The 23,958-nt window shown below is 41.4% G+C and overlaps 1 protein-coding gene across 1 annotated transcript in view; it reads left to right on the top strand.

Annotated features, from left to right (window-relative positions):
• The first annotated feature begins 305 nt into the window (after positions 1–305).
• The window catches only part of VEZT (vezatin, adherens junctions transmembrane protein), an 81,089-nt gene continuing 57,436 nt past the window's right edge, over positions 306–23,958 (top strand). Inside the window, exons 1-6 of the mRNA XM_025194395.1 lie at positions 306–362; positions 2,731–2,860; positions 6,345–6,502; positions 15,639–15,728; positions 17,880–18,055; positions 20,604–20,879. Of these exons, the coding sequence (XP_025050180.1) occupies positions 306–362; positions 2,731–2,860; positions 6,345–6,502; positions 15,639–15,728; positions 17,880–18,055; positions 20,604–20,879 (887 nt within the window). The remainder of the gene's footprint in view (positions 363–2,730; positions 2,861–6,344; positions 6,503–15,638; positions 15,729–17,879; positions 18,056–20,603; positions 20,880–23,958) is intronic.

Raw genomic sequence — 23,958 nt, 5'->3', positions numbered from 1 at the left:
CCACTTTGCCTTGCTTTCCTCCTTTTTTGCGGCAATGCCAACTACTCCAAAAAGTATCAGACCATCTTCTCAGATTTTAAACTGCCTGACCACAAGATCATTCCATTTTACTCTGTGCATTTCTGAAATGATTCTACACAGCTGTGAAGAATATCCCCACTTCCTGCAAATATAAGCAGATTGCAGCCTTGTTTTTTACACTGAAAACTTGATTAATTCATAGATTTGGATCAATTAAATTAAAATTGAGTTGTTTCCCTTCAGTTCATTTATTCATTCCCACCCTAAGTTCCTTTACTGTAGCCATGTCTACACTAGAGAAATTTAACAGCCAGTTTGGTGCTATCATTGAGAGTGACCAGGTAAACAAGATTCCAGCAGCTTGCATTTACCATAGTATCACAGAACTACAGATAATAGTAATCTATGATGGAAATAGGACGTAATTGACCTTTACCAGCTTGTGCAGTATTATTTGTAGTGGTACATGTAGATAGGTTTGGCTAACCATACCTCTGTGCAGTGTAATGAAGACTATAGACCACACGGGCCACTTAGGCAGGGATATGCATACCTTGGGATGGTAGTTGAAAAATTGCTTATGCAGATTGGCAGTGCATAGAGGAAACAGGAATGGTGTTGTGGTAGCCCTGTTTGAAACAAGATTACTCAAAAAGATGGTTAGAGCTGGCTAAAAATTGGATTGAATTTCTTGTTCACCAAAAAATTCATTTTTTAATCTGTTTTTGGGTTAGATTGAACTGAAACAGGCATGCACAAACCCCCAGCCTACAGGCCACTTTTGGCTCCTAGCTGCATGTCATCTGGCCTGCAGGGTTCCCCATTAATCCAAAAATGTGGCAGCAGGGAAGCAGTGGACCTCTGGGGAGCCCAATAGGCCAGATATTGTTGCCCTGTGCGCTGGATTGGAAACTCAGTCCTGGCCAGTAGGCCTGTACGGAGGCAGTGCAGGGCTCAGACCTGGCACATGGTGGCCAGCTGAAGCTGCTTGGGGCCTGATCCAGGGATGTGGGCCAGGCAGATGCAGTGTAGGGCCCAATCCAACCCACAGACCAGCCCTGCCTAGCATATATCTGGCCTGTGGGGCTAAAAGGTCAGCTACCACTAAACTAAAGCCATAATACTTTGCAATTTTTGGGAAGCTGGAAGCTCTCTAATTGTGGCTACTTAGTGAAATTGTCACCAGTTTTACTTCTGTTAACAACACTTCAGTGATATCAGTTTTACTGAGCAACTCCAAAGGACTCCTGGGCAGACTCAACTGGTGTGCCTGCTTCTTTACCATAGATCAGGAGCTTCTCCTCCTCCCGCCCCCTGCCACACACACTCACTCTCTCTCTCTCTCTCTCTCTCTCTGGAGCAGACCCACCAAGTTTTGCTACCCTTGGATCCAGCCTTGGATTCAGTGAAAGTTGTCAGCCCTGAGATTTTTTTAAGCAATACATTTTAGATTTGACAAATCATTCCTAATTCATGGATGAAAATTCCTGACCAGCTCTGGCTGAAATGTCTGTGTCCTGTTAGGGGCCCTAGCGGGTAGAGATATTAGCTATATTAAGGGTAAGCTGGAGGATCGTGAAGAAGAGCCCTAAGGTTAAGTTTAACTATTTCTCTTCCAAATGTTAATGCTTATAGGACAGGGGTGGGCAAAATGTGGCCCGCCAGGCCATTCTATCTGGCCCACAGGGCCCCTAAAACATTTAGAAAATCAATATTTATCTGCCCCTGGCTGTCCATCATGCAGCCCTCGATGGCTTGCCAAAACTCAGTAAGCGGCCTTCTGCCCAAAATAGTTGCCTGCCCATGTTATAGGATGTTATTTAAGCAATTTAACATTGTTAAAAATTATGAAAGATCATACTTTACTTTGTTGTATTTTCTCTTTCCTTTTAATTTAAATGCTTCTTGTGGGAAGAGAATGTGCTTTACTAACACCCAGTCTATGACCCATGACAGTGATTAATGAGACATTCCAGACTTACCTGCATTTGAAGCTGTACCCTACTTTCAAGGGAAGAATGCTTGAATAACAGTGTGAGTGAGCTGTCTTCCTGGACAGTTTCCTGTGAAAAGCTAAATCATTAGTCTGTTCCAGAGTGGTTGATCATTATGAATGAAGGGGGTTGTGTGCCCAGTGCTTTGAGTTAAGATGGCTTAGAATGGTCTGTTGGAAAGCATGTTTGAGTTTCAGGTAGTGAATGAACAGTGAGTCAGTGCTGAGAATAATTCAAGAGTAGCATGCCACAATATGCATTTGTTATGATTTTAAATTGTTGCAATGATCAAGGCAATACTTGAGAAATTGATGTAAAAGTTATAGTACCCACTAGGTTATGGAACTGTGCTGTATAACCACAACTGACTGAGCAGTTGGTTTAGAAACAGTGGTTGAATTACATTTTTGGTAAATGTCACCAATCTACCTATTGTGGTAACAGTATTTTGATCTTGTTCTTCTTAACTTGAATTGTTATAATCATGTTAGTAGTAGTTAGTAGCATTTTATATGACCGTTTATTTTAAATATTTAATTGCAGCTTGGGTCAGTTTCCTGTATCTCATGTAGAGAGTGATGAATATTGCTAGCCTAGGTAATTAATCCAAAATTACTTTTCTTTTAGAGTAGTATATTGAGAAGAACCCAAGGCAGGTTTAGGTCTAATGAAGTCTTGGGTACTATACATTTCCTTTTTTCTCAAACTGTCTCAGATAGGGATAAAGAACAATTGTGCTGATGAGTTTGAAGATCAGGGCAATGAAATTTTAGTTTTCTTTCATATTGAAACGTGCCTAACTGAAATCCAGGAGATTTCATGTTCTCATATACCTGTGAAGATGGGTATTTCTAATTCAGAGGTGTTAAGATTACTCACTCTGGAAGAATGGTCTTGGGTCATAGAATCATAGGAAAGAAAGTCAGGCTGGAAGGGACCTCAGGAAGGCATCTAGTCCAACCTCTTGCTCAAGGCAGGATCATCCCTGATTAAACCATCCCTATCAAGTGTTTGTCATACAATCAAGTGTTGGTCATATAGCCATATACTCACCCTCTCCATTGGTATATTTTTATTAATAAAAGGTGAATGTTAAAAATCTTAAATATTAAGGCAAAGATTTGAAGTATTTTATTTAGTTTACATGTGTGTCTCTAAAGAAATGCGTCCTCTACCCACATGGCCACTATAAGCATAAAGGATTATTAGCCAATATAGAGATTTCCTAATTCATAAATGTTGAGAAGGGGCAATAATTCATGACTTTCTGCAAAAGAGGGAGTGGTGTAAAGTATTATTAGCCACACTAACTTCACTATTTCACTGACAGCTTTTCTTTGTGTTCAGCATTACTTAACAGAATTCATTTCAGTTTGTACAGGAGTTTACTTGTTTGTACTGACCATTTTAATTGCTAAATAGGGAATATTAGCAAGCAAATAAGAAGTCATCTAGTTTTATGGTATAGATGATACAGATGTGCTCTTATTTTTTTTTAGAGTCCCAAATGAATTATGAGTCAGCAGTGTGCTCTTGTTGCCAAGAAGGCTAACAGCATACTGGGCTACATTAGAAGGAGCATTGCCAGCAGCTTGAAGGAAGTAATTAATCTCCACTGTTCAGCACTTGTGAGGCCACATCTGGAGTACTGTGTCTAGTTTTGGGTCCTATACTACAGACAGGATGTGGACAAGTTGGAGAGAGTCCAGCGGAAGGCAACAAAATGGTTCAGGGGCTCGGCACGTGGCTTGTGAGGAGAGCCTGAGGGAACTGGGCTTATTTAGTCTGCAGAAGAAGAGAAGACCCGGGGGGGGATTTGATAGCAGCCTTCAGCTACCCGAAGGGGGGATCCAAAGAGGATGGAGCTAGACTGTTCTCAGTGGTGGCAGATGGCAGAACAAGGAGCAATAGCCTCAAGTTGCAGCAAGCAAAGTTTAAGTTGAATATTAGGAAAACTTTCTTACTAGCAGGGTGGTGAAGCAATGGAAGGGGTTACTTAGAGAGGTGGTGGAATCTCCATCCTTAGAGATTTTTAAGGCCCAGCTTGACAAAGCCTTGGGAATAGTCCTGCTTTGAGCAAGGGGTTGAACTAGATGACCTCCTGAGGTCTCTTCCAACCCTAATTTTCTATGATTCTATGATTGTATAATGGACTGTCTTGAACTATCTAGGCCAAGGGTACCATATATATGGCCTGCAGAACTGTTTCATCTGGCCCCCCAGTAGTCTGATGGACTACTGGAAATTGGGTATGGCCTACCACAGAACTCGGGGCCCCGGACCCTTGTGAACGTGGCCAGCAGCAGCAGCCCTCCAGCTCTGCGTTGCTGCCCAAATGCAGCCTGCTGCTGCCGCACTTCTCCAGACCTGAACTGCTATCTGGACACAGCCCTGTACCACTGTATGCCTCCTGCTCTGCAGCCCAATCTAAGCCCTGCACTACAGCACACTCCCGCTCCATGCTGTTGCTCAACAAGAGCACCATACCCCCACACACCTGCAGCTCTACCTGCTGTCCAGCCCAAGCCCTGTACCACTATGTGTCCACAGCTCCATGCTGATACCTGGCCAGATTCCCATGCTGCTGCCCAAATGTGGCCCTCAACTGCCGCCGGCCCCCAGACTCGCATTGCAGCTCAGCCCTGAACCCATACTACCATCTGTATGTGACCCCAGCGCCATCACTGCTTGCCCCACCAATCCAGCCCATGAAGAGCCCCTGTGGTCTAGTTCCAACCTGAGATGACTTTGACACCCCTGGTCTAGCCTGCTTAGCTGCAGATTTTTCATAGAAATATTTCTATGAATTTTTCATAGAAATAGAAATCTTATTTCTTTAAGAGAAATCAGCATGTTTAACAACTCATAACTGTTTCTTTAAATAGTTTTAAATAATTGTTTTGGGTTTTTTGGCCAGAAGCGCTAAGACCCTGCAGGGACACTTGAGGAAACTTGGCTTTGTTTCACTTTGTAGTGAAGTACAGGGTTGAAAGATAAGCAATCTAAATTATATTCCTGGTTCTGCCACAGCTGTTCCATGTGGCTTAGAAGTCAGCCTTTCTCTACTTCAGTCTCTTGCTTGATAATATATTCCTGTTCTGTAAAATTGTTACGCAGTTTAATTCATTCATTTATGCTTAGAAAGTATTTGGTTTGGGTTTTGTTTTAGATGGAGACGATACTTTGAGGACACTTGCAGAAATAAACACTCACCTGTTCCCCCTGATTAAATCACCCCATGAAAAACATAACTGTTACAGAAATTAATTGACCATGTGCTTGGTTCCCATCAGTCTCTCATACTGCTACCCAACCCTATCTAATACCTATCTCCTTGTGAGTTGTGGAAGAGAGAGAGAAATTATTCACACAGGCACATTTTGATGTAAAAATATGGCTTTTCTGCCATATTCTGTCAAGCTGATTGACATTCTGATTCACATGTAGGACTCATAATTTAATGGTTGGATGAGCTTAAATGGCTAAGTTCAAAAAAAATTCTCATTCTCTTTTTATATGGTTATGTACCATCCCATAAATCTGCTTGCATATTTTTCTTTCCACAGAGCAGGAATAAGCACTTAGTAGTGTAGACTCCTTTTGACTTGAAACTCATACTGTACAAATAGCCTTTTGTTACATCGTAATCTATTTTCTGCATGTATAAAAATACACAGGCATATAGGTGAAATTCACTAATTTGCCAATGATGCATGGAAAACACATTACAAATGAAGAGCACACACTAACTGCAGAAACTTCCTCAGCCTGAAGAAGGGTTTTGAAACCCAAAAGTTTGCCTAAAATTTTTTCCCCAACTACTTAAGTTGGTCTAATAAAAGATATCAGATTTACCCAAAGAACCTTGTCTGCCATTACAAATGAATGAATTTATGAATTGGCAAGTAAATATTATGCAATATGGTGCTTATTCTTGTTGCCTGTTGCTTCAATAGTTTTGTGTGTGCATGTATAAAGTCGGACCTCTCTACAGCTCATTGCAAACAATCTTCAAGTGTTAGAGAAAACAGATACTTTTGTGAGTATTTGTGCAAATATTAAAGTATTTAAATTAGAAAAGTTCTACTAAATACTAAAGTGTTAGTATTTTATAGGATATAGGACACTCATTTTATAGGATATCTATCTCTTACACCCAACTCCTAATTTAATTTGAGGGTAGTGATCCTGAGGGGGGGGGGGGGGGGGGGGGGGGGGAAATATTTCAGTGGTGCAATTCACAGAGGTTTAACTGTATGTTGTAGGGTAGGCACACTGTAATCATGATGGTTGTTTCTTGCAAGTGAATAGGAAAAAATTCATCCTGACTTTCTTTTCTAACTCTCTTTCAGAACTCTCCTCTTTACCAGTATTTGCAGGATTTGGGACATACCGATTTTGAAGTATGTTCAGCTGTGTCACAAAAGACAGAACAATGCACAGCAGAAGAGGGACAACAAGGACAGACTTCCCAGACCACCCAGAAAGTGAGTGTTCCCCATGCCTCTCCATGTATACATCTACCCTTGTGTGTAAATAGTAAATACAATTAATAACTGCCACATCTTGTATGCTAGCCTAGTTTGACACCTAAGGAAATGCTCCTTTGCATTTAAATTCATTAGAGAACCCAGGGACTTTCAGACAGGAGCCAAATTTTAAAAAGCTGTACTGGTAAGCTGTGTCATTTACCAAATACTGTTATAGTAATTTGACATGGGAGTATGGAAACAAAACCTATAATTTTCTGGAACATAATATAGCCTGAGAAGTTTCCAGCTTTTCTCATGCTTTCTGTTGCCAAACACCATTTAGAATGTGATCAAGTATGTCAACAGAGAGGGTTTTATTGCTGGGAAGAATAAGTGAAATGACAATTCTCACTGAAATACCAGAACCAGCCTGGGTTACAGAGATGACATAACAGTGATGGGTATTACTGTTCTAGGCACAGACAGCCTGGCTCACTCTGAGTAAATTATGAGTTAAGTACACTTTGCTATGGGTAAACTGCACTTTCTGTAGTGCAGGCTAACCCATTTTCAGTCCCATTTGACAGTAGGTCAAGGAGGCTCAGTGACTGCCATTGGCCATGTGTCCTTTCAGTATGTAGAGAGAAGGTAATGTTTTACTATATATTTTACCGTCTCTGATGTCATTTAAAACATTCCAAGGCCTTGAAGAGCTTAACCCACTCTTATGTTAGAATGGCTTGAAACTGAGATTTTCAGAGGAAAAAAAGTCAGGCATCCAAATTCCAATGAATTTCAATGAGATTTAGGTGTCTAACTCCCTTAGGGTTGTCTGAAAAACCTGAGCCTGCAGTTATGTCTTTTGCAGTACCTAAGGCTGTTTAGTTGAGGAGCTCTGATATAAAGATATTGGAGGCCATGAGGATAAAGAGTTAAGCATTATGTTACATATGTTCTTTGCTGGAGACTGTAGAACTGATAAGTGCCATGAGCTGAACAACTCAGACCTTTTTATTCCTAAGGAATAAGGAGATAGTTTTTTTTAAAAATTCATATTGATGGGATTATTTGAAATACAAGAAATTCTGAAACTTAAAGCTGTTTTCACATTACCTTGAGCATGTGATATACATATAGCATTGTGCATTTTGATTTTCCTTGTTAAATGTAAAATGCAGTGTGTTCTTGCTAACAATATATATCCAGATCCTGCCAATTCCATGAAACCTCAACTGTTGAGTTGGCCACAGGATTTCCTTTTTTGAACAGCTGCTAAAGAAACCCATCTTGTGGCCACAGAAATGACCATTTTATTAGAAATGTAGTAGTTATGTTGTCTTCTCCTTAGCACCTAGTTGGAGCATGCTCAGTGCAGTTATTTTCTGCCTGCCTCTTTCTCTTCCACAGTGGAGAGTTCTGTTTTCAATAGACATGCTCCAGCTATGTGCTAAGCCAAAGCCTGGAGGAAAAAGAGGTCTCCATGTAGACTTCTGTGCCCATACCACTACTGGCTGGGGACAACCCCAGCATCCTGAAGGTAAGAAATTGAACAAATTGCCTCTGGGAATATCCCTGTTTCTTTCTTATCCTTCTTGACATAGCCTTCCATCCATTCCCCGTGCACCTCGCTCCTGCCCAGCATTGCTTCCACTCTTTTCTGGCACCACCAATTGCCATTTTACAATTACTCTCCCATCCTTTAGGTCAGGGTTCCCCATCAGCTTGCCTCTCAAGTCTGGCCGTTGCTGCCTTCCTGCTTACTTATGCTTCACCTCCCTGATTCATCAGAAGTGCAGTAGTATAGCAGGTCCAACCACTAGTGTAGGGATGCAACCAGGTGCCCAATGGAAAGCGGAAGCGGTGACTTCTGGTTGCCAATGCAAACATGTGGCTGCCAGCAGCAGCTGCTTGCCACCGCGCTCCCCACATCCCACAAGTTAGCACCTGGGGTGGTTGTCCCTATTGTCCCCATCCGTAACCCCTCCCTCCCAGCCCCACCAGTTATGCCACTGTATCCAGCCTTCCTAGAATGAGGGAAGGGAAAATATGACATGACTCTAAATTCTGCTATGGGCCGTCTGACTTTGGTGCATGTTGTGGCAAATAGTAAGTAAGTTAGGCAGCAAGCTGGGAAAGACAGTCTATTATTAACATTAGTGCCTGCCGTTCAATAATACCATTCCAATATATGCTCAACTCTTCCCTCAGGACACAGAGCTACTACAGTGTCACAAGAAATTAACCAATTAATAATAAACAGACTCTTAGCTAAGTCAATATTTGTTTTAAAAATATTTTTATTGTGTGGGTTGTTCCTCTCCTTCATTGTTTAGGTATTGCACTCTCATTGGAAAATCTATTTGTACTAGTCTTTTCTGCCTAAGTTGATTATACATTAAGCAGGGTGACTAACATCTACTATATGACATCTGTTATATGTTTGTTTTCCCATCCTCTGACCAGTGGGTAGGTAGTTGGTACAGTGGAGTATTTGAGAATTTTTGAATTATGGTGGAACCCAAATGATTTGTATTCAGGTTGTTCACAATGGGTTGTTGTGTGTAGGACAGGCTGCACAGCTAATTTCTGCCAGTTCTGCTTCAAGGGGTGCAGCTTCTCCACTCAGCTAGAGTACAGCAGCAGTTCTTTGCAGCTAATTGGAGAAGTGGCGCCCTTTAAAAATAAAAGCTGCAGCAGCAGTCAGCTGGAGTATTTCAGTGATCCTGTGCAGCTCTTTGCTGTATCTGATCTAAAAAAACTCCATCTATACAGATGTTAGGTGAGCCGGGTTCAACTAACACGCTGCCTCTTATGGACATGTGCTAGGCTTGGCGTGGGAATGCTCTGAGTTTAAAGTAAAGCGCCTTTTTTTTAAACATCTGCAAACAACTTGTGCTACCTTATAAAAGTAATAAATCTAAATACAATAACAAATATTTCTCTCTTAAAGCAAAAGCTAGATTGGCCATTAGGCGGCTCATTTAGGTATCTGTCTTAGGCATCTCAACACCTAAATATTACAAGCGGGCTGGTCCAAAAAACCAAGATTGGGCACTTAGGGCTTCTATACTTATAGGGGGAGGGCTAGACGGTTCCAAAGGGGATTCACAGGCACTAGTTCCTGAATGGAAAACCATCTAGAACTAATCAAAAGGAAACACTAAGCACAGGGGTATGTCTAAACTCCCTCCCCGCTCTGGAGCTGGCACACTTGACACCGGGTCACACATTAAGTGCCTCTATTCATGCGGGATCCAGAACACTGCATCTTCTTTTTGGGGTAGGTGTCTACTGAGAAGAACATGGTAGCAGTGATGATAGTGCCGCTACTGCCACCTAAGAGATTAGAATGCTCATCTGGGACGTGCTCAGAGAGACCTGACTTATACCTGCCTCATCCTGAATCAATTAAAAGTCACATTTCCTATCTCCCCAGGGCATGCTCTAAACATTAAATCATAATATAGACTGGGTGGGGATATTCTCCATTGAGTAGAGAAAAAAGCAAAAGGCCTGGGGCTAAAAGGAGGCTCTGTAGCTTAATGAGTAGTGCATTCAGTGGGAGCAGAAGAGGTGGGAGAGGCAGGATGTGGATTCCTGGGATATACTTTTTGTCATTCAGACACTAAAATTCTGCCTAGGTCTCTTGCAGGTGCCCAGTTTACCATTTGGGACCTGCTGTTCTCCTCAATCTGAATGTCATTAAAACAATTTCTGTAGTTAATATGTAACCTAACTTCTGGTAAATATTCAATTGGTTAGCTAATGTGTTAGAAGTAATCACTGCTGGCTTCTTCCAGTTGCCTTGGCCAATCTTATTCCAGGACTTTTAGTTAACTCAGCACTGAAAGGATTTATGTATATTTTGTGTCTACTTCCACTAGTTTTCAAAGTTGTCAGCTGACACTAGCTGTGATCAGTTTGTTCCTCTAGAAGCCTGCCAGGAGTAATATTTTTCTCTTTAAAGCTGCTGGCAAGTCAAAGTGCACCTGCAGTCAAAAGGCCTGTTTCTGCACTGGAGCAGGAAAAAAATATTTTTTTAAAAAGCCGTATTAATTGAAAAATAGGTTAAGTAAATGACTCATTTGATTTGCTGATAATTGTGTATTATTATGAAGTAATGCATAGACAGGAGTTATCCACATTACTTTTCCCTTATAAGAGTGTGACTATGAAAGACTGGAAAGCTGTATAGTCTGTTGCCATGTATATGTAATTTTCATTTAATTTAACACAAGAAATAGTGTAGCTTTAGGACCTTTCAGGAATTTAGATGTGTGTGGTTTTAAAATCCCCAAGTATGTTTCTTTCCATCTCCTTTCCTGAAGCATAGGAACTCCTCCTTTTGGCACTGTCAGCAGTAGAATTAATTGATCTTGGGTTTTTGGTAGTTACAGGTAGAGGGTGTACAAATGTCAGATGTCTGGAACACACAGACACTTGAATTATGTGCACTTTGTTTCAACTCAGTCTTCAGATAAGGGAATGCAAGCAAGAAAAGAAGAAACTCAGATGTTGATCTGCTGGAGTTGCAGGATATCAGGACTATAAGTCAGTCTAATTCTTCATCATTAGTACTTGCTTTGAAACTTCAGTTGCCCTCAGACACCAGAAAGTCTGTGATTTTTGCTTCTGCTTCCTACTTTAGTAAAATCTTGAGAGAATTGGCTTTTTGTCAGTCTGTGAAGTAAGAGGAAGGCTGATTTTTATAGTTAAGGCACTGGACTAGGGAAACAAGTCTCTAAGACCCTGATTTCTGTGTGATGTGGACCAAGTCACTTAATTTCTCTTAGAGTCAGTTCCTCATTTATAAAATGGGACCATAAAACCTTTCTTTCTCTCACCCTTTGCCTGTTTAGCCTGTGGAGACTGCAAGTAAGGACTGTCTCTAAGAATGTATAGTATCTCACTTACAAGAGTCCTGATCTTATTTGAAGGCTATTGGGACACAAATAATGTATATATGAAAGGAGGAGCAGATGTAGAGAGTAATGCCCATTATATGCATTCTGTTCTGTCCAAGCCCTGGGGGTACACTTGTCTTGCATGTGGTGCAAAAGCAGATGTCTGTCTCTCTTAAATTAAAAAAAAAAAATCACCTGATGACAAGCAGATCAGCAATTTGGTGACAGGATGATGTCACCAAAACTGGAATGGCGGATGGGCGAAGGTATTTCATCTGTGTGGTGCCAACTGACTCCTTCAAAACACCCAGACACCAGAAATAGGTTTGTGTTCCAACTGCTTGATTCTTCCTCCAAGAGGCTACAGGAACTCTTACAAGGGCCTCTGAAATTGGCTTTCTGCCACCTACTATGTGACGGACTAAATTCATGACTAACTGCCTGCAAAAGGAGAATATTAAATTCTTCACGGGGAGGACAACAGCACTCTCTGCAAAATACTGCCACCTGTCTGGCTGATCAACAAAGGGGAAAGATCCCTTTCAAAAACTATAGTATTATTGAGCCCAGTAGAAAAGAACTAAGAGTTAAGAATTTCTCTCCTGTGCTATTCAATCAGATGGAAGCACTGATCTAATGTGAGCTGGTAGGATAGATTCTCCCAAAAACAGGTATCTAGAAAAGGTGACTCATGAGGGGGAGAAAAAAATTTTTTTTTGGGTTGATTAAAAATCTGCAGGCAACGCTGCCTTATCCCATATTTCTGTCAAGCACAGTAAAAAGCCCCAACTCAGCCTATGTTTAATTTTCAGCAGACATTTAAATACTTGGTTAAACTGGTACATGAGTAAGTACCTAGATTAAATTCAGATTCCAGTAAATTTCTAGGTGCTTCAGGAAATAGTATATTAAATAAAATAAATGCTACTACTCTTCTTTCTGAGTCAACACTAGGCCGTGCCTTTGTATTGAACTTATGGGCACAGTGCACCTTGTCCATTCATTCTTTGAAGGGATTTAAATAAAAAATCCTGATTCTCTAGTTGTTTGAAATACAAAGGCACTTTCCAGATTTCTATCCCCCGTTTTCTGGCTTAATTCTAATTTGGATAAACACACTTGGTCTATAGCTCATTTAAATTTCCTCTAATGTAAATTAATTTCTACTTCTTTTCCTGAATTGTTTTGTATGTTGCTGAGCGCTTTTAAAGTGCAGCATCACATTTTACCTCCAATATGATACTGTTCTGGTAGTAGGTAGTAGTAATCTATCCAGAGCTTCACTTTGTTATCTGAATGAAAGACACTATATTAATGCAAAGTACTCTGAATGTGTGATAGTTTGCCATCTTCAGTTCATTCCATAGAAAAAGAAAACTGTAAATATTTTATTTGGATTTAAATGAACAGACATGAAAGCATGCCTATGCTGGACTGTAGGCAGTAGGCACCCATGTCACTAGTAAAAAAATAGAGGGGGTATATATTTTGTTACACAGTTTACAAAGAGTCTGTGAATGACTTTGTTCTAAAGTAGTTAAAAGAATACTCAAGAGGCATCAAAGGCAACATGACCTGACTTGTATGTTGATGAAAACTGTTTTACTTGTCAGTAGCACTCCCTGTGGGAATAAAAGCTGTAAGACATCATGCCAAGATACATGAATAATTTAATGTGTTACTGCATACCACTGGTTCGTAGTCCAAAGCAGTGGGTTGTCTGTCTTGTTTTGTATTTTCAGGCATTGGCATGTCTGTCTTATGTTTTTGTAAGTTTTCATTTTTCCGTAAAACCAAAATATGACACACAAATTGAAAAATCACTCATGTTGCATGTTAAGCTGGTTTTGTCAATAGCTCAACAGATTACATTAGTCAGCAGGTAGCAGTTCAACATTGTCCTTAGTATTGATTTAAGTGTCTACAAGCAATGACTGACAACAGAAAAAGATGAAAGTTTTAAGTTAATAAGTTGTCCTTAAAGCACAAATTTAAGTAATAAATAAATTGCACTAGAATTGTAGTGAACAAAGGAACATCCACTCTAACTTAAATATCCATTTTACTACTAAATGCAGTGAAAATATCTTCATTTACTCCCCAGCAATTGTTAACCCTTTGTAGACAGGTTACTTTATTTTAGTTTTCATCCCTTCATGTTTTGTTTACAGTATTGAAAGCATCTAGCTTTATTTTTTTATAATTAAATGGTTGCAAGGTCAAGCAAGATCCTACATCCATTTAATTATGATATTTTTGGGTCGTGTTTTAAATGAATACTTGTTATTTAAAATCCATGATGACAGAGAAAGGCTTTGTCTAATTAGAGGTGTTCAAGTTATGTTTGTTTACAGCTCAACTAAAATCCTGTCTTAGTTTGCATATGATATAGCATAGTGATAAGAGTGTATCATTCCTAATGCTACTATGACATGGAGCTTCTTGAACAGTTATTGCAAATGTGGTCACAGTATCACAACACCTCTCTCTCAGTATTCATTAGAACACACCTGATCCCCCTTCTTTTAGAGAAAAGCTGGGTAAAATATAGCCCATGGGCTGGATCTGGCCCACCAGATGATTTCATCCAGCCTGTGGATGGGCGCCCACCAATTAATTGTATCCAACTCAGGCTGACTGCCCCTGCTGTACTCCTCATGGAGTCAAGCTCCACCCATTCCTGCCAGGACAGCAGGCCACACTCCCACCCTTGCCCACGGGAGGGCCCCAAACCCAGCCTCAGTCCCAGCCAGCATGCACAGCTTCCAGGCAGGATGCTGATGCTGCTGCAGCCACCCAGGAAACTACTCGGCTCCCCTGGCCTCCAGTGGTTCCTCCTCTTGTCCCTGCTGCAGTGCTCTGGGCAGCAGATGGTGGGGGAAGCTGCAGCTGGGCAGGAGCTCGGGGAGGGGTGGTGGGAGTGCAGACCCTGGGGTGGCAAAAGCACAGGGCCTGGGCCTGGAGTGCAGGGCCAGCCCAGCTCCATCACGTAGGACTTGACTGGGAGTGGTGGGAAGCCCTCTGCACAGTGGACCTGGGGCAGCTTGGCCCTACCAATTCCTGAGAGCTGCATGTGGCATCAGGGAGTGGGGCCAGGCCTCCAGCTCCATTGTGTGGGACTCCCTCAGCGGCATGCGGCTCCAGCTAAGTCCTGGGAGCTGCATAGGAGCCCCAGGGAGCCCCATGCGATGGAACCAGACTCGTCCCTGACACCATGTGCAGGTCCCAGGGCTCAAACAGAGCTGCGGGGCTCTGTCTGGTATGGGCTGTGAATGCTCCAAGGGCCCACTGTCTGCTGCTGCCACTGGTGGCAGGGACTGTGTGTGATGGGGGGGAGGCATGTGGGGGAGGGCCCTGTACCTCCCACACATCCCCCACATACACGTCCACACTTTCCCCCACATACACACACACACACACACACACACACACACACACACACACACACACACCCACCAACGCGCATATCCCCTCACGAATCCCACCTCCATACCCCACATGCTCCACCCACACAATATACAACAGTGAGACTTTTTTTTGAGCGATTATGCAATTGCCTTTATATACCCTATGCAAAAACACAGTTGTGACAAAAGTATTTTTAAAAATAAATTTAAAATACGTTATAGCAGTTATTTGATTTTTATTATATGATTTGTTCTTTTTCCAATTCCAAGATGGCAAACCCATCTCCCAAAAGGAGTACTTTTTGGGGATAGGGGAAGGACTTCTGGTGACAAAGATCAGGGGTTAGGGCAGGACATCCAGTCCCAGGATGGTGATTGGGGGTGGGGCACCTCTCAAGGAGCGGGGCTACCCTTGTGGCCCTTGAGAGCTCATTAAAGCTCATTAAGCAGCCATCCAGCCAAAATAATTGCCCAACCCTGCTCTTTGCTACTTAATTCTACTTGGTTCATTTTTAACCTCAAGGATAGAGAGGATCTTTCAGGTTCAGGCAGCAGCTTCAGCCCCTAGATCAGATTAATCCTAGTTATATTTGCTTTTAACAATGCAACATTTATAGTACTCTGAAAAGATAGTGTTAATGAAGACTTTGTCCATTCTGCATGCAGACATAAATTTCAATGAGCAGAAGCAGATGTCCCTTTAAGCATACACAGCAGTTCAGCCAGATGATAGTTTTCACTCACTCTCAGGTTCTTGGCACTCAGATAGCAGTAGAAGAAAATACAGGAATTGTTGTGTGTTTGTTGTTTTAATTGCAGTTGTTTTCTATTCCTTTTTAGCAAGGCACCCTCTCAAAGCTAGCTGAACTCTTTAGAAGCTGGTTTCCTTTTTCACCGTGTAAGAAAAAAGATGACATACTCTACCGTCTGGTAAGTAATTAATTTTATTTTTTTTCTTCACCAGGCCTCACATCACGTCCCCTACCCCTCTTTCTTCGGCGTCTCCATGATCTCTCTTTTGTTGCATTCAGTGCCAGTCAGCAGTCCTGATCCTTGCAGACATAATCATCAGTTTATGTTTTGAACTCAACAGTTTGAAGCTACATCATTTTGGGGGAACAATGCCAAGTTAGCTAGGTACAAAAGGGAGGGTGTCAAAATACCAGAATTGTTGTTTAAAGGCTAAAGAAAGTGAATGTATTGCCCAGTCTTTTTTGTTGGCTGTAAAAAGAGGTAAGGACAGCCTATTAGATCACTTATACACTGCGTCCAGACAATTTAGATCTGGTTTTAGACATAAAGTCACTTGTCACATCAGAAATGACTGCTTCTCATTTACAAGAATGGGTCTTCAAATTTGTCTCTCGATTAGCAAACATCTTTTCCATAATGGAAACTGAAAAAACATGTAGGTCATGCATTATCCCCTTGCCGTAACTGAGCATGGCATACAGACTCGGAGGGCAGTTGAACAGTATCTTTATGCCACATTTGTATCTTGAATTATGTTATAATTTGTGACAAGCTGTGGCCCCTAAGCTTGTTTGTGGCAGCTGCAGTGCAAAAGCACCCAAAAAGACTTGTCATGTCCTGTGCACTGCAAGTTTTTGTGGGAGGTAAGTGCACCTGTGACTTTATACTAAACCACAAGAAGACTTCTGTGCAAGTTAAATTTGTTTGCCATTTTGGCCTACTGCATAATGCCAAATGGTGAAGCAGTTCATAAGGGGCTAAGGAAAAGTGATGGATCTGCTGTGTTTTTCTTTCACTGATTTGGTGCTTGACCACCAAACCAAACTGTTGCCCATTGCAGGGACATGCAGGAAGCAGATTGTGGCTCCACCCCAGGCCCTGACCCTGCACTGCCACCACCCTGCAATCCCAGCCCTGGCCCTGCTTGCCTGTTTTGCTCCTGGGTGCTGCTCCTGGCCAGTTGTGTCTTGCTTGTGGGGCTCCCAGGCCAGTCTCCATAGGGATCCCACCTGTCCATTTGCTCTGTCCAGCACCCCCAGTGGTCGGTGCAGGGCCTTTCACAGCTGTTACACCACCCAGTGCAGGGCAGGGGTGCGGGGGTGGGGTGGCTGGGGGGAAAGGCTGCGTAGGCCCCTGGTTTAGGCTATAGAGGGTATAATTGATTTTCAGAATTAAGGTCTTTGACTAGCTAGTTTCCTGATGCCTGGAAATTCCACTCTCTCAATAAGAAATTGTGCCAATTAGCCTGAAAACTAGGAAGCTTTTACTAATGCGAAGGACAAAATCCTCAAGGTTTGTTAATGTTTCTAACTGAAGAAACTGAAAAATAGAAACATTTTCTCCTTTTGAATTTATAGTCTGACATAGAGACATACTGATGTTAAATTTTCATTATGTTGTATCTGAACACTACCTTAACTGTAAAACTTGTGGCATTATAGTTAGTCCAATGTATGAATTAGAATTTTAGAGTTACTTTTGTAAGTAGTATAGACGTAGATTTGTCATAAAATTCCGGTTACAGGTGAGAAAGTACAAATGGCATTAAATCACTGGGACCACCCAAAATGCTGTTTCATTTTTTACAGACAAAGTTCCCTTTTGAAAAGCTGTGCATTTCTCTCCTGGAGCATCCCAGTGCTCTGGGTGAAGAAATCTGATTCCAACATATTGACCCTGTCATTGTCAGCTGGTCTACAGCCATTTTTTAAAACTAACTGATGTGTACATCACCATCTAAATCTCTTTAATTTGTTTATTAAAACAAGACATTGTAGATTGCAGTTTAACTTCAGTCTCTCTTCTGATAATTTCTAGTGCCTAACTCATTACTGTGAAAATACTACCTGTGGCATATTTCCAATTCAGCCACATTTTCTATGTTTAAGGCCAGTACACAAAATCAGTGCAATGCATCTTGCAAAATCAGACTATTCAGATGGCAGAAGAGGTTTTAGAAGGGAAGACAGTTAAAGAGACTGGGATAGCCAGTTGAGCTGTTTCTAAAATCCTGGTGGAAAAAAAAGGTGTGTGTTTGTTTTTCTTTCAAAAAAATAAATCTTAAAGAGTGTCTGTTCCCTCTTATTTCTCTTGCCCATTTCTGGTAAGGATGTTGGATTTCGACTTGATGCACTCCGGACTATCCTGCAACAGGAAGTTCTGCTACAGGAGGATGTGGAACTAATTGAGCTGCTCGACCCCAGTATCCTGTCTGGAGGGCAGAGCAAGCAACAGGAAAATGGACACCTTCCAACTCTACGCTCCCTAGCAACTCCTAATATTTGGTACAATTCAGAAAACGCCTATGACTACTTACACATACTGTCAGGGGATACTATCAGCCTGCTCTTAGTGTGACAGACATCACAAAAAAATCTTTTTTAAAGTTCTTGACTTCTGCATCTTGACTCCCCTTTGGTCTGCCAGATCTAGGCTTATTAATTCCTTGAACACTCTGAAAAGCCCCTTTTTAGGCTTTTTAGGTGAAAGCATTGGTTGAAGATTGGTCAAGAGTCAAAGGAAATCCTTTATGTTAAATGGTGTATTTTAAATTAGGCCCCTACAGCAGTGGTGCTCAAATTTTAAGCAGTGCCAGGTCTATCTGTAGGCCAGAATCGGCCCATGGATCCTTTCCAGTATGCAGTGCTGGACTGCATGGGGTCTAGTGCAGCTGCCTGGGGCTGGGGCATGATGCATCTATGTGGGAATGGCCCAGCTGGGGCCCAATCCTACTTGACTGCAGTGGAGGGGAGCTTTGACCTGCTGTTCCAGTCTCCTCCCAGGCCAGAGAGGGAGGGGAGCATACAAGAGAGTTTCTCTTGCAGGGGAGATCTGAATTGACACCTGGAAGATCTTTCTCCTAAGAGGAGCATGTTTCTCCCAGTAGAAATTAAATGAACACTTGCATGTTTCAGGGGTGTAGGTTGTAGCCGTGTTGGTCTAAGGACATAGGCAGACAAGGTTCTTTGGGTGAATCTGATATCTTTTATTAGACCAACTTAAATAGTTGGGGGGGAAAAAAAATTTAAGGAATTTAAATCTGCTTTGTATGCAGATAAGCAGCCTGCATGCTGGGGAGCTCATGTCTTTTGGCTCCCATCTTCTCTGGCTTGTCAGCTGCTTACTGGATGGGCTTCAGTGAACCTAGGATTTCCAGGCTCCCAACTGCCAAGGAACTAGGAGTTTGAAGGTCATATTTCTTTTGGAAACACCAAAACTTTCCCAGCACGTGTTTCTGAAACGAACTATAGCTCACATCCCATTCTGGGAGAAAAAATCTAAAACCTTACAACATTTTGCAGAAATTGAGGTCCATTTTCTGGCCAGCTCTAATAAATACTTAGAAGTGATTTTGGAGCTTGAACTATTTATAATATTACAAAATTCCAAAAGCTCACATTGTGTTTTTCTAATGGAGATTCATACTTCTGCCAAAACTTTGTAGGAAAATGGCAATTTTACAGAATTCAAAAATTGATTTGGGATGTACTTGAAGTGAGGCTTCAGACACTGCTCTCCATGTAATTAAAAAAAAAATGTCATGGTTGCATAAAATGTTTTACATATCCAGGACTTGTTAAGACTTTTCAGTGTATAGTGTCCAGTTTAAATGAGTCAGAATCTGCAACAATAAAGCTATCATTATTTTGAGGGTTTGGTTACCTAAAGAAAAATGCCCTTCCCTCTGTCCTGTTGAACCTGAAAGTACAGATATTACAATTCCCACCCATCCTTTCTCTTAATACTGAACAATCACTTATTTCTAAATCAGGTTTAAAATATTAACCCTTCAAAATGATGTGTTATTTTTCCACTTACATTTCTTAGTTCTACAGACAAAATAAATTTGTGCAAAAAACCCCTCAAATCTAAATCTGCCATTTAGTGATCTTGTCCCTGTTTACACCTGTCCTCAGAGCCCATGTAAAAGGTCTTTAATGAAATCATAGTACTTGGGGTCGGAAGGGACCTAAACAGATCATCAGGTCTGACCCCCTGTCCTGGGCCAGAACGGGTGCCGGGATCATGTCACCCCAGCCAAATATCTGTCCAGCCTTCTCTTGAAGACTCCCAAGGTAGGAGAGAGTACCACCTCACTCGGGAGCCCATTCCAGAGCCTGGCAGCCCTAACTGTAAAGTAATGTCTCCTGATGTCCAGCCAGAACCTTCTCTCTAACAATTTGTGGCTGTTATTGCTATTAACCCCGGGTGGTGCCGAGGGAAACAGAGCCTTGTGGAGGATGGATAGGTTCAGGCCCTTTAGCCTGTTTCGTAGGGCCTGCCCTGCTGCCCCTTGACCATGCAAGTGGCCTTCCTCTGGACCCTCTCAATGCTAGCCACATCCCTCTTGAGGTGCGGTGCCCAGAACTGGAGGCAGTACTCCAACTGCGGCCTGACCAGCGTCACATAAAGGGGTAGAATCACCTCCTTGGACCTGCTTGTGATGCATCTGTAGATGCATCACAAGGTGCAGTTAGCCTTACTAACTGCTTCCTCGCATTGGTGGCTCATGTTCATCCTGAAGTCAACAATGACTCCAAGATCCCTTTCTGCCACCATGTTGACAAGAAGGGTGTTCCCCAGCATATAGGTGTGTTGCTGGTTCCTTCTCCCTAGATGCAGTACCTTGCACTTATCTGTGTTGAATTCTATCCTATTGTCATCCGCCCACCTCTGTAACCTGTCTGGTTCTAGCTGGATTTTGTCCCTCCCCTCCAACATGACCACCTTGCCCCATGTAAACACTTGTAGTCAAGAGCCTCATGATTTTCCCAATTGTTTAACCTCAGGAATCTATGATAGATGGCACTTTCTCTGTTCTTCTGTTTTCAGGGATGTCTCATTGCTGCTTGTCTTTGTCAGTGCATTTATTGTGCTTCCTTCTTGGTGGAGTTCATCATTTTGGCTGGAGTGGGGACTCATTCTTTCAGTCTATATGGTCATACGAGTGTGGAGCACTTGGAGGACAGCGAAACTGCAAATGGCCCTGCGAAAATACAGTCTCCAGCTGGAAGAGACAGTGGCAAACAGCCGAGCTTTCACTAATCTTGTGAGAAAAGCTCTGCGACTCATTCAGGAGACTGAAGTTATTTCCAGAGGATTTACCCTGTGAGTCTATATTTTGTTGTTTGTTTTTTTTTTTTTTTATATGGATTCATTCAATCCAGTTAGGTATTAAAATAATTTTATAATACTGTTTCCCTTGGCAGGCAAAATTGAGAAGTGTTATAGTTTTAGTTACAGGGGTTTAGGCTGTAGTCGTGTTGGTCTAAGGACATAGGCAGACAAGGTTCCTTGGGTGAACTTGATATCTTTTATTAGACCAACCCAAATAGTTTTAGTTAAGATTTTAATTTGGACAAACAAAATAATATAATTGCCATTATAATGTTCCAGGTGTCCAATATCTAACAGCCATATGTTAAAATTGTACATTATGATGAAGATTTTCAAATGCCCAAGAAGTCTGGAAGGTGGGCACTTAACTAAGGTTGGTGCCGCTGAATATCTCTTCCTACATTCAGAATGATATAAATGGGGAAAGCGAGAGAAACAAAGAAGCTCCAAGCGACTCTAGTTATCAGTCGTGAAAGGCCACGTTGTTTTTATTTTATATTTTGTTTTAGTATTTGGTGAATGCGTTTTTACATTTTAAATTGCCAGGGAAATTTCTAACTTTACCTGCACTACAGGTAACAACTAGTATTTTATTATACACGTTTATTTGGAAGTTTAATTTGACTTGTCTGGCATGTAACAATCTCAGGTCACATGATGAGAAATAACAAAAGGAGATGGTCATCTATCTTTTTTTAGGTTTAAAACATTTTTTCACATGTGTTGCATTACGGATGCTTTAACCAAGAATTATTTGCCAAGATAATCCATTTTTCCACTTAAGGAATATGATACCTTGTTCTTAGTTATTTGGCTTTTGCAATTAAATTGGCTGCTGGTGGTTTTACTTCCTGCAAGATTTAATTTTATGGCATACTTGGCATACGCACTGACCTAGAAGCCAGCATGCACATGCCCATGCATTTTCCTTTCCTCCTATTGTTTCTAATCTCTGTAAGTTCTAGTAAGACATTGTTATAAAATATATACATGCTAGTAGGACTTCAGGTGGGAAGAGGAAGATAATGCCAAACAAATCTAGTTGGTTTCTTTTTAAACCCAATAAAGTACCCTTTTTGTTTCCTTTCCATTTATTGGTTCTCTGTACATTTCTGACTTGGTAATGTGCTCCAGTGTGCATGCAAGACTTTTGTCTGTATTTATAGAGATTATTCCTATTTCTACTAGATCAACTGCTCTGCTCATGAGCACATGCTGCAACATGAAAAGCTGAAACTGTACTGTACATATTTTGTACCTGTAATACATTATGAATTTCCCAAAGATAGATAATGAGATCCCTGCATTTATGCTTTGCTGAAGAAATATTTTATTCTCTTTCTGGAATGTTTAAGCATGTCTTAAGTCAGCCTACGTATATTTTTGTTGAGACAGCATACAGTTAGGCAATATTCAATCTTAGCTTCAGAAACAGATACTTAAAAAGAATTTACTGTTAGTACTTGCCCAGTTTACAGTTGAGAAAAACATTGAATTGTATTTTTAATTTCCAGCAAATGAACTTGTGGCCTGACTGATTAAATAGTCAACGTCTGATTCTTTAACTACGTATCTTAAAGCTGGCACAATTAAATAAAATGGGCCTCAGTTTGACTTTTCATCTGATGACCCTTTTATTAAATAATTCAGTAACCTTTTCAAGAGGATGTTAGGGTTTGTATTGGTAGGGGACAGGTAAATGTGCCAATGCAAAACGAACACTGAAGTCATGGTTCAAAATGAGCAAATCTGTAACCTCTCTCTCCCTTTCTAAAAAAACAAACAAAAAAAAACAACCCCAAAAAACATTTCCTAATTCGGTAATGATTTTCTCAGCATCTTAATATGTATACAATGCTGTACTGAGAGAGCCAGAAACTTATATGCTTGAGACGGCATATTGGGCTGCGTGGGTCATATTGACTGCCCACAGCCTTTGCTTTGACCTGTTACATAGTCCCCAGCTTATAGACCTTGGAAGAAGGAAGCCTAATATGTCCCTATGGTAATAATATTAAATCTTCTTAATCTGCTTAGTTAAGGCAAGTCAGATGTTAATGGTCACACCTCAGATGTTAAGGAAAGTCTTCCTGTGTCATGTTTCTGTTTCTGAAACTTAGTAATTTTGCCTCTGATTTCAGGCAGGCCCTAAATTCTTCCTGTAAATTGATAGAGGGGTACTTCTGTGTCACATAGTAAGTGCTAAGATCTTTTGGAGACAACATTTTGGTCATTTTTTCATTGTCTTGGCTGTTGGGTTTTTTATTTTGTAAATATATCCTCTCACTTCATGCCCTCCTCTTCCACCAGAACATCATGTCTGCCTTTTAAGCAGAAATTAAAACCTTCTCCCTTAAGTACTGTCAAATGCATCGGTTTATTCTACATCAACTAGAAATTATGATAAGAAATACTGCCAATACCCTAATTTTTCAAGCCAGTTAGGTGTTGGATATATCTTTTTTGTTTGTGTTTGTTTTTGTTTTGTTTTGTTTGTAAGATAGTGAATCTCAACCAAAGGTCACTGCTTTGAATTCCTACTAGCCAGTGAAAATGCTTCCATTGCCCTGACCATTAGAAAATTAAAAAATTACAGAAATATATAGTGAAATTTTGTGATTTTTAGCAAGGTCTTTATTGACATGACAACCAAGTAAATTCATTTTTTTCCTGATAATGCTTTTGTCCCTGCATATTTCAAATTGTTGTCTAGTGCATATTGGCTCAACTGAGTCCTTTTGAAAACTACGATTGTGCTGGTAAGCCAGGGGTGGGCAAAATATGGCCCGCGGGCCGAATTTGGCCCATGAGGCCATTCTATCTGGCCCCTAAAAAATTTAGAAAATTTAATGTCAGAAATGACAGGAACCAAGGGCAGTAGGACCCAGGGGAAGCCCGGCAGGCTCCAATAACCACCTGGCCCCGCACCCCCAGCCAGAAGCCTGAGCTGGGGCTTCTGGCCTGGGAGCACGTGGCTGCCCGGCGCCAGAACCGTGGTAAGTGGGGGGGCTGGGGAGAAGGTTGGGGGGCCCGGGCAGGGAAGGAGCGTGGGGTGGGGGGGAAGCGCTGG

Source organism: Alligator sinensis, unplaced genomic scaffold (genome assembly GCF_000455745.1).
Source record: "Alligator sinensis unplaced genomic scaffold, ASM45574v1 scaffold1738_1, whole genome shotgun sequence".
NCBI classification, from domain to species: Eukaryota; Metazoa; Chordata; order Crocodylia; family Alligatoridae; genus Alligator; species Alligator sinensis.
The sequence above is the reverse complement of the archived record's forward strand: the minus strand, read 5'-3'. Positions and strand labels throughout refer to the sequence as shown.